Source organism: Mytilus galloprovincialis, chromosome 3, assembly GCF_965363235.1.
Source record: "Mytilus galloprovincialis chromosome 3, xbMytGall1.hap1.1, whole genome shotgun sequence".
NCBI classification, from domain to species: domain Eukaryota; kingdom Metazoa; phylum Mollusca; class Bivalvia; order Mytilida; family Mytilidae; genus Mytilus; species Mytilus galloprovincialis.
In genome coordinates, this window is record NC_134840.1 from 14,945,839 (window position 1) to 14,959,796 (window position 13,958).

The 13,958-nt window shown below is 31.1% G+C and overlaps 1 protein-coding gene across 1 annotated transcript in view; it reads left to right on the forward strand.

The window, feature by feature from the left end:
* LOC143067247 (uncharacterized) overlaps window positions 1-7,607 on the forward strand; it is a 31,344-nt gene extending 23,737 nt beyond the window's left edge. The window contains exons 7-12 of the mRNA XM_076240355.1: window positions 68-97; window positions 1,109-1,199; window positions 2,238-2,288; window positions 3,744-4,079; window positions 5,345-5,653; window positions 6,436-7,607. Of these exons, the coding sequence (XP_076096470.1) occupies window positions 68-97; window positions 1,109-1,199; window positions 2,238-2,288; window positions 3,744-4,079; window positions 5,345-5,653; window positions 6,436-6,683 (1,065 nt within the window). The 3' untranslated portion in view covers window positions 6,684-7,607. The remainder of the gene's footprint in view (window positions 1-67; window positions 98-1,108; window positions 1,200-2,237; window positions 2,289-3,743; window positions 4,080-5,344; window positions 5,654-6,435) is intronic.
* The last annotated feature ends 6,351 nt before the right edge of the window (window positions 7,608-13,958 follow it).

Here is a 13,958-nt window from a genome sequence, read left to right on the forward strand (position 1 = left end):
CAACAGATTTATAGTTGTCTAAGAGGCCAATCAAAGTGAAATGTTAATAAGTCTTTTTATTTTTTAGGACTTTGAAAATTATCATAAGAGTAGCAAGGTATGTTTTGTGTTTCAATATACATGTAGATGTATATTTATATATTCAAATTATCATGAAGCAAACTATTAGTTGTGAGTGAAGATGATTATATGCTCTTAGTATTAAAACTGAACATTTCCTCACATAGTCAAACCAAATTTATTTGATCTCCTGGGAATTTCATTTAGATTTTATCTACTATTAAAGATTAAGAAGTTTCTAAATCTAGACCGCAGAAAATTATTCTATAATGGTCAATCTTACCACTAATTGATTAATGTTATACTGTTATTGATAGTGTGGAGTAGTTGTAGCAGTGAGTGTTTTCATAGGATATTAAAATTACAAGAGAGATGCTAGAATGATTTTAGCATATAGACCCTTTCGCTCCTTCCGAACCCTTATTATATAATTATACTCGATGACAGTTCAACAGGGAACAAAATATCACAAGTATGTGATGACATTTAAACACAAAATATCCGATCACATATTGCAATCAACTCCTTCATTATTTAGTAGTTATTTCTTCATTAAAACTTTAAAAGAATATGACTTTGAAATCCTTTTTTATGAGATAATAGTATCATACCAGTTGAGAGACTATTCTTAAAATGTGCTCTCAGGAATGAGACTTGCCACCGGTTCATACTTGACCGTAGAAATAAAAAGATAAAGCATTATAAGGAAAGAAAAAAACAACAGGAATGCCTTATAGTGCATTAAGCAGTGGTAATACTAACCTTAATATTAAGTTAAGAATCAATTATCGCGGGGAAATATAAAAGATATTGTTGGTTCATTTCATTTTCCGCTTTGAAAAAGGCCAATTAACATGCTATAGGAAAATCGCAATTTCATTTGAACTGCGATTATGTTTTGACCATTCATGAAAATTTACAGTAGAAAAATGATAACTAGTCTGCGTCGTAGAAATTATTTGTCAATCCGAGTCTACCTCTGTATATCGCTGTCCTTCTCGTTCCAAACGAATCTTATTTTAATATTTTTGCTTTGTTTTGATTTCAGAACTGCCCTTTGAGAATAATGATTCTTATTATTGTAATCGGTTGTATATCCGGTGGTGTGGCATGGGTCATCTACAATAAATATTTCTTAGGTATGTAAAGAAAATAACCATATTTTGTAAGTATTTGTCGTCTATAAAAAGACGCTCGATTCTAAAATTTAAAAGCCAAAATACAACACGAAGTTGAAAAGTATTAAGTACAAAAAATTGCGAAAGGTTTTATCAGAAAAAGTAAGGTAATTTATTCTCTTTGGGTAGAAATCCTTAGAATTTCAAATAATTCAAGTTAATGTATGTGCAAAGTACCTAACAATAGTTCCAACTTAGTCAGGAATGTTGTCATACTCTGTGCTATGCATGTGATTTCAAATTAATCGAATCTTTACGACGACCTACAGGTTTTGTTGTAATCATACGAGTTGAAGATGAACACATCATTGTGTAATCCCTTTCACATTTATCCGTGATCATTTACAAAATTCTAAAAGTATACACCAAAGAGATGATGTGCATTGTTGCGCCTCAACAAAACCAACAATCTATTATTCATGTGTTTTTGTTGAAGGTATGTTTTGTGTTTAAACATGCTGCGTTGATATGTCTTTTGATATGTGAACGTCGTTGTATGGATTTACCAGGGATTTGTTGGGTTTTTTTTGGACTGTTTTTATTTCTTAACTCTTTTTAAATATGAGAGATAGAAATTCAGAACACTGGTTTTTTAATGATTGCTAATAATCAAAATTTGCATCGTAGTTACTTGCCGGATTTGTCTGCAAAGTTTTAATATTTAAGTGTTTGAAAACAACTTCTACTTTCTTGCCTTAAAATGACATCATGCAATTTTAAAACTATTCTGGGATAAGAATTTCAAAGAACAGTCCTAAATAAAGAGTTTGTGTACTGTGTGTTTTACTTATTCTTTACTGAAACTGTGCTAGTTACGCATTCAAATTGTTAAGACAATATTAACGATTTGTATAAGGCTTTTTTTGTGACATTCATAACGCGCTCTTACAAAAATGCTAGTTGTATTTTATTACTTTTTTAATTTCATTGAAAAAAGTATCTTTTGTAAGATATGCAGAAATGCCATAAAACTTGTGTCAAATTCCTGTCTCATTCCAGGTTCGAAAGATACTCCAACTGTTATTACAGTTGACCTTCCGGATTTTCCGGGTAAGTTACTATTTATAGATCATCAAAACACTTTTGATGATTTACAAATTAAATTATTGTGAGTTTTTTAAGATAAATTTCGGTAAACTACTATTAAATAAACATAAACATTAATTTATAGTAGGATTTTTATGAATTATCAATTTTTTAAATAAAGGAAATGAATAAATTAGATGTAAAACGATACGCCTTTTCAAAATATGTATGCGCTAAAGCATTAAAGGTAAGGGAATGTTTGGTTGAGGTTTGGCTAACTTCTGGAGTCAAATACTTCACACAAATTCGACAGTATATATTAAACAAAGCCTCTGTCATATAGATTTGATATTCGGTTAAACAATGCATCGATGCAGTTTATTTATTAGGCAACACTATAAATGCACTTTGAAATACTTTTGCACTACAGGACAGTATATAGAAGTCAGCTAAGCATTTCTCAAAGTAAAAGAATTAACAAAAAATCCAATGAAACTCAAACTCATAAAACGAAAGGATAACAACTGTCATTAACATGACTTGGTACTGTCATTTAAATGAGTCTGTGGTTTGGTTCCAAAATAGAAGTGTTGTAATTCATAAAAAAAATCTATATTTATTCTTTTCTTCTTTTTTCGAGATTTTTTACTGTTCCATCTTTATTTAATGCTGGGTTTTACCTATAACTGTTTACTGTGGATTTATTTATTTTCGTGGTTTATCTTTAGTTTTCATACAAGCCAATAAAAAAATTGTAATTCGTTAAACATTTCATTTCGTGGTTTACCTGCACCAACGAAATCCTCGAAAAATTGGTATTCAATGAATAATATCGAATCCACAGTAATAGGTTTTTAAGATGAAGTTCTTGTTCTAAATATAGTATGAAGTTACGAATACAGTGAAGTATGCTAATTTGTAATGTAGAAATTGTATCAACAAGTGTTGTTTTTTTTTTAAATCGCTTCTTGTTGTGTCTGTTTATTCATCAAATATGATTGAATACTATGAAAATAGTCTCATAATCTATATTGTAGCTGTCAAGATTCATGTATTCAATAATATGTGTATCATTATTTATCTTACCTCCTATACATTTCTAGGAATGTGATTAATTAAAAGCGTCCTCGCGGAGACCTTGTATATTTCATATTAGGTTAGTAGGGCGGCGGGGCTTATTTCATACACGGTTAGTAGTGGAGTAACGTCCCTTTATAAAAACAAAACGTCACTGAGAAAAAAATCGTAAAGGTTTCAATAGACGAAGAAATTGATTATTAAGATTGAAATAAATTGATAAAACACATTTAAACCCAACAAGTTGTTATTGTTGGCATCTGCTTTTTAGGATCAATGGGTGAGTTTTAGGCTGTACGAATGCCTCACTTTCTCTCTTTCTCTCTCTCTCTCTCTTCCTTGTTTAGAGGGAAGAAGATGTTTATATCAACCTGTTAAAACTTAACTTTTTTGTCGTTTTAGATAAATGTGAAAACGATATCTCTATTGCAAGGGTAGGAGAACAAATGTGTATTCCTTATACACAGAAATTTACCAGTAGTCCGACAGGTATACATGTCAGACAGTTGTCGTCTCAATATTTGAGTGTACTTCAAGGTTTTTCAGTCAATGTTTCATCTGATGAGTTTGAGCAACAAAATGGGGGTTGGATAATCAACTTCAACTCCTCAAGAACTGACCAACAATTACGTTTCATGAAGGGAAAAGCTACATGTGATAGTGTTGGGATTTACGAGATCACGATAGAATATGATGACGGAAACGTTTCGTCTAGCGAATTTGAAATAAAATTAAAAGGTATGCACATAAGAAGAAACAAAAGAAAAGTGATACACAAATAATTTGTAATAAATAACACGGTTTTAGAACTATTTCTTCTTTCCTGATGTCGTACAGGAATCATGGCAAAAATATATAATATTTCATAAAACCGACCTCAAGGAAATTTCAAAGCGGAAATTTTTTATCAAATGGAAACATATATGGTTCAAACACATTAAACGAACGGAAAACAACTTTCAAGTTTCTGAAATGGTACAATTTATTATAAAAGGTGTTATCACCAGCAATTGAAATATAACAAAGTTATCGTTTCTTACTTTATGCTACAAAGTTTTCTGTCCTCTTTCTATTTATGTCTTCACATTGGGGTTTTTTCTCATCATTTTCTCAAGGAAATTTCCAAACGGAAAGTTCTTTATCAAATGGCAACTTCTAAAGTTCAAACACATCAAATACCGCACTCAAGAAATTTCAAAACGGAAAGTTATTTGTCAAATAAGAACATGTAAAGTTCAAACACACCAAACAAACGGAAAACAACTTTGAAAATTATAATCCTGGTACCTTTGATATTTACTGGTACAATTTCTCCTAAAATGTGATATTACAAAGTTGTCAATGTAAACAAAGTGTTCTGTCCTATTTCTAGTTATGTCTTCATACTATTATTTTCTCTCTTTATTTTCTCTTTCGAAAATCACAACACACTGTATGGCTAGAACACGCAAATGTGATAGTTTACTGCAGTATGTAAGCTGAGTATTATGATTAGTAAAGTTGTGATACTTCATTATCCTATGATGAGAAGGATAAAGATGATGTCAAAGGCCCTGCAGCAATAGTTTCATGAACATTTGGGCGATAACAGATTAATTTGTTGTGAATATGAACCTTGCTTTTTGATTTGGCCTGGCATACCTAGTCAGATGTTTACGTGCTTGTTAACATGGCAAAATAGGGCGGTAGATACCAAATGGGTATTTCAACTCATAAGTCAAAGACAAACTGACTACGCAAAGACAAAAAAACGCAAAAAGGTAAATTTGCAGATGTAAAACCAATTTTAGACACATTAGTCTGAATCCTAGCCGATTACTCTGTTGTAACTCTTAAACTAAAGTCCATGTGTTAAAATAAATATATAGACGCAGAAAAAAGTAAAATCGTATACAACCAACGACCTCCTGTTCCCAGGGCAATAATAATATAATGAATTACTTTAAATAAGCACTTGAAAATGTTGAAAGCAAGCCTTTTTATTTTCTTTATTTTTATAATAGATCCACAGCTACAGCACAGTGTTACACGAATTAATGACAGTATTCATGTTCATTGTGAAATGATAAAAACTTGCGTGGCCAGCTCTTTGGCCTTGTTTGTGAACGATGGGGGATCATCACGTATGATACCTAACATGAATGTATGTAGCGACAATCATCAGGAAAGTGGCACCACTGTCTCAGCTGACGCGATAATTCCTGCATCTTGGTTTTCTGGAAATATGACTATATCTTGTGTTCCACTAATGACGGATCAGGGACTTGCTGCTAACTTGACATCTACGACCCGTATACCTGTATGTGAAGGTGGTAAGTACTGGTATTACATTGACCATTTTCAACACCTGATAATTATGGACCCGCAATTGCCTAACACAAAAAAATGTCAGTGGGTCCGTTTTAACATATCAGTTTTCAATTTCAGTTGTTGACTGCGATCACACCAAGGACTATAAATATAGGGAAAAATAATGTAGTTTTCTAGAGACAAAAATAAGATTAAGAGTAAATGCAAAACAACTCCTTTAGATCTCATTCTTGCATTTTCTTTGCTAAGCTGATAAAATATTAGAATATGCAAATTTAGATAAACTCTCGGATTCATGCATTCATTTGTTTCACAGGGTAATATATTAAGATAACTATAAAAAAAAATCAAAACCATTGGATTTGAAGTATGAATGATTCGGGATACAGTCGGTCTTTGTTTTTCATGTTTAATTCAACAATAAGATTGGCCATTATGACAAATATCATATCTGATATTCTTCCGCAGTCATAATAACCTGCCATCATTACCGAACTAAACAAAGAAATAACACGACGGGTGCCGTATACGGTGCAGGAAATGCTTACTCTTCCGGAGCACCTGATTTCAGCCCCGGTTTTTAGTGGAGTTTGTGTTGTTTCTTAATTATTATTTATAACTGTTGATGTAAATGTCCTTTGGATTTGTGACTCTTTGTTTACTCCTTGGTTTTGATTGTTATTGTCATTAACTATTGATCATTTATTTTCGACGTAATACTATACATGTATTATACAGGAAGAGAGACAGAGAGTCAATTACATCCACATTTTCTGTTTTATAGATTGTGTTCCTGATTGCACGGATGATCCACAAAGTGAAGCATACTTTCCAGACAAAAATGACTGTACTAAGTTTTATCAGTGTTCGAATGGAAAATTGGTTTTTCAAACCTGCGCATCAACAACATACTGGTCACCTAGCAAGTGCACTTGTGATCATTTTGATGATGAAATTTGTAATAAGGACACTTACAAATTCTTTAAACCTCTTTTGGCCATCGAAAAATGCACCAAAGCATCGCTTGTGTAGTTCGCTATAAAACAAACAACTATATCCATTCTTTAAGTCATACGGATCAATTAGACTTTAGAAATGGTTAAAAGTTTTGTATTGTTCTGAAATGCTGAACAATTTTCCTTGGGTTGGTTCATTTACCCCAATGACGTTAAACAATGATTGCTTTGGGAAACCATTTACGTAGATTAAAAAGCCTTGAAAATACACTGTTATTTAATGTATTTTTAATCAACAGTTATATATATATAGATTCTACCACTGCATCGAGAGTAATACGAGTGCTTCGGACGCAATAAATTATTTAATGTGTTGTTTTATATTTTTTATCCACTCGAGACAGTTAAATTTTCAAATTTAAAACGCGAGGCTTGTCCGAGCGTTTTAAATATTTAAAATATAACTGTCGAGAGTTGATAAATATCGTATTACACGAGATTTGGTGGTAAAATCTGTTTCTCTAATGATTTTCTAACACTATGCAGGCAAATGTATTCCTTCTTTTCGAATGATCTGCAAAAATATGTGTTATTTCTATGTGACGTCACCAGGCATGGTCGCCTTTTTTTCATGCCGTCACAATAGGAATTTCAGAGGAAAGCAAGAACATTCGACGTCATAATCGGATTTTAACCAATGAAGTACTGAGATCAAACGAACCACACGTTGATTAAAATTTTTTATACAATGGTTGCAGAAAGGGATAAATTGAAGAAGAATTAGAGAAAATTATTTACAATGTCAATGAATTTAGCCAATTCATATAGACTATAATACATGAGTACAAATCATTTCTCTCATTTGGTCTTGATGTGTTGTTTTTATTGAAATTTTTAAAACCTATACAGCAATTATTTGTATTGAAGTACTGTCATGTAATGTTGACATTTTAATGTTATATTTAACATTGCCATAAAGGCGGGAGGTTTGGCATGCCACAAAACAAGGTCCTGTACCAAGTCAGGAAAATGGCCATTGTTATATTATAGTTCGTTTCTGTGTACGGTACATTTTAATGTTGTGTTTCTGTTGTGTCTTTGTTCTCCTCTTATATTTGATGCGTTTCTTTCAGTTTTTGTTTATAACCTAGATTTGTTTTTTCCCAATCGATTTATGAGTTTCGATCAGCGGTATACTACTGTTGCATTTTTTTTTTTAAATTGACAGTTACAGACAGAACTCCCTTTGTGTTGGGTGAGGATTGTCCCTATAAATACTTTTGTAACTACGTTAGTGATACATTTCAATACATCCCGAAATGAAGTATGCACTGCGGAGCTACGATAACGGAGGGTCTCCCAGTATATGCAATGATTGCTACAACTCTTAAAAATATAAATATTCAAAATGCATACATATTTTACTTATTTTACAGACGCTAACATATAATCGAAGAATATCTAAATGCAGATACATCGTGAAGTAAAAAATCGGTTTAATGATTGTGTGTGCTTTACGCCACTTTTTGTTCTCTTGGTTATATCGTGGCACTTTTTTAGGAAGCCATATAACCTGATGAGAAACAACCAATTTTTGGACAAGTCAAACAAACCTTTAGCCCTTCGTATGTCTTATATCACCATTAGTGTTCAGATGTATAGCCCTCTGAATAATCTGATACAAATATTACTTGACTAGGATTGTTTGTTTTCCTGCTTTTTAAACAGAAGCTCGTATATTGTGAACGACCTTATGTCTATCTATGGATGTCTTTTATATTCTATGTTTTGTTTACAAGTGTGTATATAATTATGTTTTTTAAAGAATCTGCTTAAAACAGTTTAACAAATGTGCGTTATCAAAAAAAAACATGTACGATACGTTGACATGTTCTTCTTCAAACTTTATTATTTTGCCTGTTAATTATTAGATTCATTCCGACGTGTAATCTACAGCACTCGTATTCATATTCACATTACATCAACGAGTTATATGTAGATATGATAGTTATATTTGCCATTGGACGTTACACGCATATTCATGCATAAAAAAGTATTAAAGAAAGCGATGTTTGTTTCCACTAGTCATTGGTGGATCGTTATGATGCATTCGGTGTAAGAAATTTTACCATCGGGAAAGAAATTACAAAATCAATATATGATAATTGATGTGCTAAGGTGAACGTAATAGTTTTAAAGTATACGTTTTTCAATTTTGGGGCCCTTTATAGCTTGTTGTTCGGTGTGAGCCAAGGCTCCGTGTTGAAGGCCGTACATTGAACTATAATGGTTTACTTTTATAAATTGTTATTTGGATGGAGAGTTGTCTCATTGGCACTCACATCACATCTTCCTATATCTGTTTACATAAAAAAGAATGCTTATTTCTATTTTTCTATATGTAAATTAATATCGAATATATTTTTCATTTTTGACTTTTATCACATTATGCAAATCAAAGTATTTTGGTATTAAATTTAAAGCGGCATTGGAATGAAAATTTAATTCTCTGGCTAAGAAAAAATTATATTAAAAATTTAAAGAATAGATAATTCAAACAGTAAATGTTTTTACAAAACTCTACAGTGAATAGTTAAAGACCAATTGCACCGAGTGATTATGACTTTTAATTACTTCCGGGAATAAGAATACTTGGGGATTTCATTAAGGTAGGATTCTATTTTTTACACAAAGAACACATACTTCAGTTTAATTATTATTTAAGTTTGTTTTTCTAAGATCAGACGAAGAGTTTTTGTCTTTTTAATGCCGCAAATTTTTTTTTTTATTTCCTACAGAAAAGGATTTTTTTCAACATATATTTTACAGCTAATATTTATTTGAATGATTATCATGTTCAAATAATTGAATTTTTTCAGTTAGATTTTTGGATATGGGTTACAATGTTTCCAAACCTTTTCGTTAATAGAATACTAAGTAATTTAGATAATGAAGTAAGGTTAATCTTACAGAAATTCGGCAATTATGACATGATGACCTATCTAAAAAACGTTAATTACTAAACAAATAAGTAGCATGGTGTAGTTTCAACCAATGGATAGATTCGAGATTCATTATTTTGTAACGAACTGATAAAGTATAGAATTTAAACACGTTTACAATGTCAAAAATCAAAATTGAGAGACTATTTTTATTGAAGAATTAACTCAATCGCTTCCTGATGGTGACGGCATTAACTTATTTGCTAAATGTGATTTTTGTACTTCTTAGAATGAATAAAAAAATCGACTGAAAAATAAAGCTAAAAAAACGTTATACTTTTAATTGTATCACTGGTAATATTACCAACATATGTTGCGTTGATATCTCTTACCATGCAACAATTGTTAACGAAACATCTTTTGAAAATTCATTATGTCAAGTCATACTACAGACGTGTTTTTAATGTTAATCAGATAATGAAATATTCACCAATATAATTAAAATTTCAACATAATCTAGACAGCAAAAAGGTCACAGGCCATTTCAGGGATAACTGTGTTTGAATCTTGAATTACGTAACACGTGAGTTTACTGTTGGAAATTTAGATTAGCTAGCGACGCATACACATGTATGATTTGTTTACTTTAAAGGATTATTATTAATGGCGAAGTTTAAAAAAAGACAATCGACACAGCCCTTATTGATAATCACTACAAATGTATGTATATACACACAAATTTCCTGTAAACACTTACAAAAGTGCTATTAGTAATGAAAAAGTAAAATTACAAAAATACTGAACTCCGAGGAAAATTGAAAACGGTAAGTCCCTAATCAAATGGAATGGACAACAACTGTCATATGATACATTTAAATGATACATTTATTAAATTTACAAGTTTATGAATTATCTTCTTAATCTTCTCTTATTGCTTTAAAAGGTATCTAATAAATTTATTGCAGTGCAGTAAAAATTAAAATCCCAAAGATACTGAACTCCAAGGAAATTTCAAAAAGGAAAGTCCCTTATCAAATGGTAAAATCAAAGGCTCAAATACATCAAGCGAATAGATAACAACTGTCATATTTCTGACTTTGTACAAGCATTTCCTTATGTAGTCATTTGTGCATTGAACCTGGGTTTAAAGGTAGCTAAACATTGTATGACAGTCGCATCAAGTTATATTGTATTGATAACGATGTGTGAACAAAACAAATACACATAATAGGTAAAAATGTCAAAAACTTCCTATCGTTTCATCTTGTAATTTGTGGGATGAACATCAATTTGCTTATTTTTAGTTTGAGGCAATCATAGATAATCCTTTGTTATTTCATTGACACTTTGCACGATAAAATGTATTGGAATACCTTACGTAAATAAAAACAAACAACTTTCCACCATATCACAAAGATCTCCAAATAACAAGGATGCAAAACAAGAACAAAATTCTGGAAATTACGCTGTGTGAAAAATAGTTCGAAAATGTCAAAAATTTACTATCATTTCATCTCGTAATTTGTCTTTATAATGCTTATTTTTAGTTTGAGGCAATACTTATTGTTATTACATTGACACCTTGCACAATAAAATGTTTATAAATATCTTATGTTAATAGAAAACCTTTCCATCGTAGTACAAAGAACAATGATGCAAAACAAAAAAACAAATTCTGGAAATTACGCTGTGTGAAATCTTCTTCGAGGTAGATCCACTTACATTAAAGTTTAAGCATCCTCATATATCATGAAGTGAAGGATATGGAACTTGCAGTCGGTAAATTTGAAATTTTACTTGTTTGATTTTTATTAGATTTAGACTGAATTAATTTCCAAAACTGATATTCACTGATAGATATTTGATTACGGTTCAGGTTTCTACTAAACTAGTTTAAACCCACATCGCCCCCTAATTTTAAAAAATGTTTTAATAGAGACCGAAATTTTAGCTATCAAATTCCCTGAATGATTTTATAACACAAAAATGCTGACTACTGGGCTGTCTATAATAAAACAACACACCTTTGTTGATTGTAATGTTGCGTTTCCAGCATTTTTTCTTGTTCTTTGCGTATGGTGTGAATATTCCTGTCCCTGTTTGCCATGCTTCTGTCTGAAGTGACATGTTGGTCCCAAACATTGCTAAGATCACACATTTGATGCCCGTCTAAGGGCGCGGGATTTTCTTGCTGTATTGAAGACCAATTGGTGGCCTTTAGCTGTTTCCTGTCTATTGCTCAGGTAATTGTCTCTTTGGCAAATTCCCAATTTCCATTTTTAATTTTATTATAAGATATTGCAATATGATGGAAGATGAAATAACACCATACATCAATGGTAATGTCATTCAGTTGTTGTTATTCATACAATTTTAATTATTATTGAGAGCTGTAATGGGACCTGTTCTAGCTTACATCCTTTTCCTTTTGTCTGTCAATTATATATTTATTGATACATTACTAATGAAATTCTATGTAAATGACGAAGAAAACTTTCGTAAAATATTTCACTTTCCTATTTGTTTTTCGTAGTAGTTTATCAAAATATTCTATCAAGTGTATAGGGCGTATATACATAGGATTCCTTCAACAGCGATGTAACTTTAATTGATTAATTTCGAACGTCAAAGAAATCGACCCACGTATCCTGTGCTCTCATCAAGTATGATAGATAATTCTGGTATCTTTCTCGACTGCTTGGTTATCACTTGAGAATACTTATTTCTCGGCAAAAAATTACTATTGCATAGCTTGAGATATGTACATTGACAGCAATGTGTCATAGTTTTAAACTTTTCATACAATCGTTAAGGCTAATGAAAGTTCAGCAATAAAAATAAGTACAGCCGTGTGTAATCTATAGGTTCTGAAAAATGAATACAAAAGTCTTAATCATTCAAAAGTGTACTTGTGAATTGTTAAGATTTAAAATTTGATTAATTGAGTTCTGAGCATATAGTACCGATTAAGTCGAATGTGTGATAAATCTTATATGATTTGCATATTATGGAACACATTGATATGATTGGTCAAGAAATTCATTTTCACTGCACGTTGATCGTTAAATAAAATAGTACAAAACACATTCGTTTGAATGATAATAAGATTTTTTGCAGTTTACTTTTTATTAGATAGCAAATTTCATTGAGTAAATATATTTGCGTTAATTAACAAATATATTCATGAGCCAATACACGGTTAGTAGGGGTGTTACGTCCCTTTATAAAAGCAAACCGGTACTGAGAAAAATAATCTTGAAAGTTTCAACAGACAATGAATGATTGAAATAAATTTAAAGCTAACAAGTGGTTATTGTTGGCATTGGTTTTTTAATGATCAATGGAAGTATAGTTTCTTAATGATAACGGTATTGAAGACTTGCTCACTATGGTAGGTCACTAGACTAATGCAACATGTTAAGATAGTCGGTAAGATAAATTCGTTACATAGTGCACTAGTCACTTAATACGGTATATATAGGGTCAGTAAATTTCATATGGGGATTCGAGCTTTGCTCTCACCCCATATGGAATTTACTGACCCCATGTATACCGTATTAGGTCACTAGTACAGTATGTAAGTAAAAGTATGCTCATTGAAAAACATGCAATGGTATTTGATTTAACATATGGTAAATGATAAATGAATATAACATTTCATTTTATAGTTATCAGAAAAAAAGCGTATTTTTATTCGAAAAAAATGGTTATTGAATTTTGAAAGATTTCAATCTATGCTCTTTATTATATATACAAATCTTGTTTGTTGTGAGCCAAAATGGATAGAAATATATTCGGATTATAAGAACGTCTTGATATAGTGAAATAATATTGCTGTTTTACAAACCAAGGTATCTTTCTATTAATTTTAAAGTTGTATGGGAATGAACATTTAGTTCGCTATATGAAATGCATAAAATAATAATCTCTTAAATAAATTTACCTGGCTAAGAACAAATGATGTGTTAAAAAATTATATAATAGCTCATTTAAAACAATAAATGATATTTCAAAACTTTACTTAGAACAGTTTAAGACCAATTGCACCGAGTAATTATAGCTTTAATTACTTCCTAGAATAAGAGTACTAGAGCAGGTTTCATGAAGGTAGGATTATAGTTTTTACCCGTTAAATACATACATAGGTGTAATTACTGTTTAAATTTGGTTTTGTCTATCAGACGAGATTTCTTTCATCATCATGAAAATACTATTTCTCTTTCCCTTTCCTACAAGTCATTATTTTGAAAGTTTATATTTTCATTTGTTTGCCTACAGAAACGGATACATTTAACCCATGTATTATTAGCTGACATGAATCGGGCCATCATTTTCATTACCTCTTAACTTGTCTTGGTATATATACATTCCGTGTTTTCGAATGTTGAAGATTGAGGCCGTTCCTGATC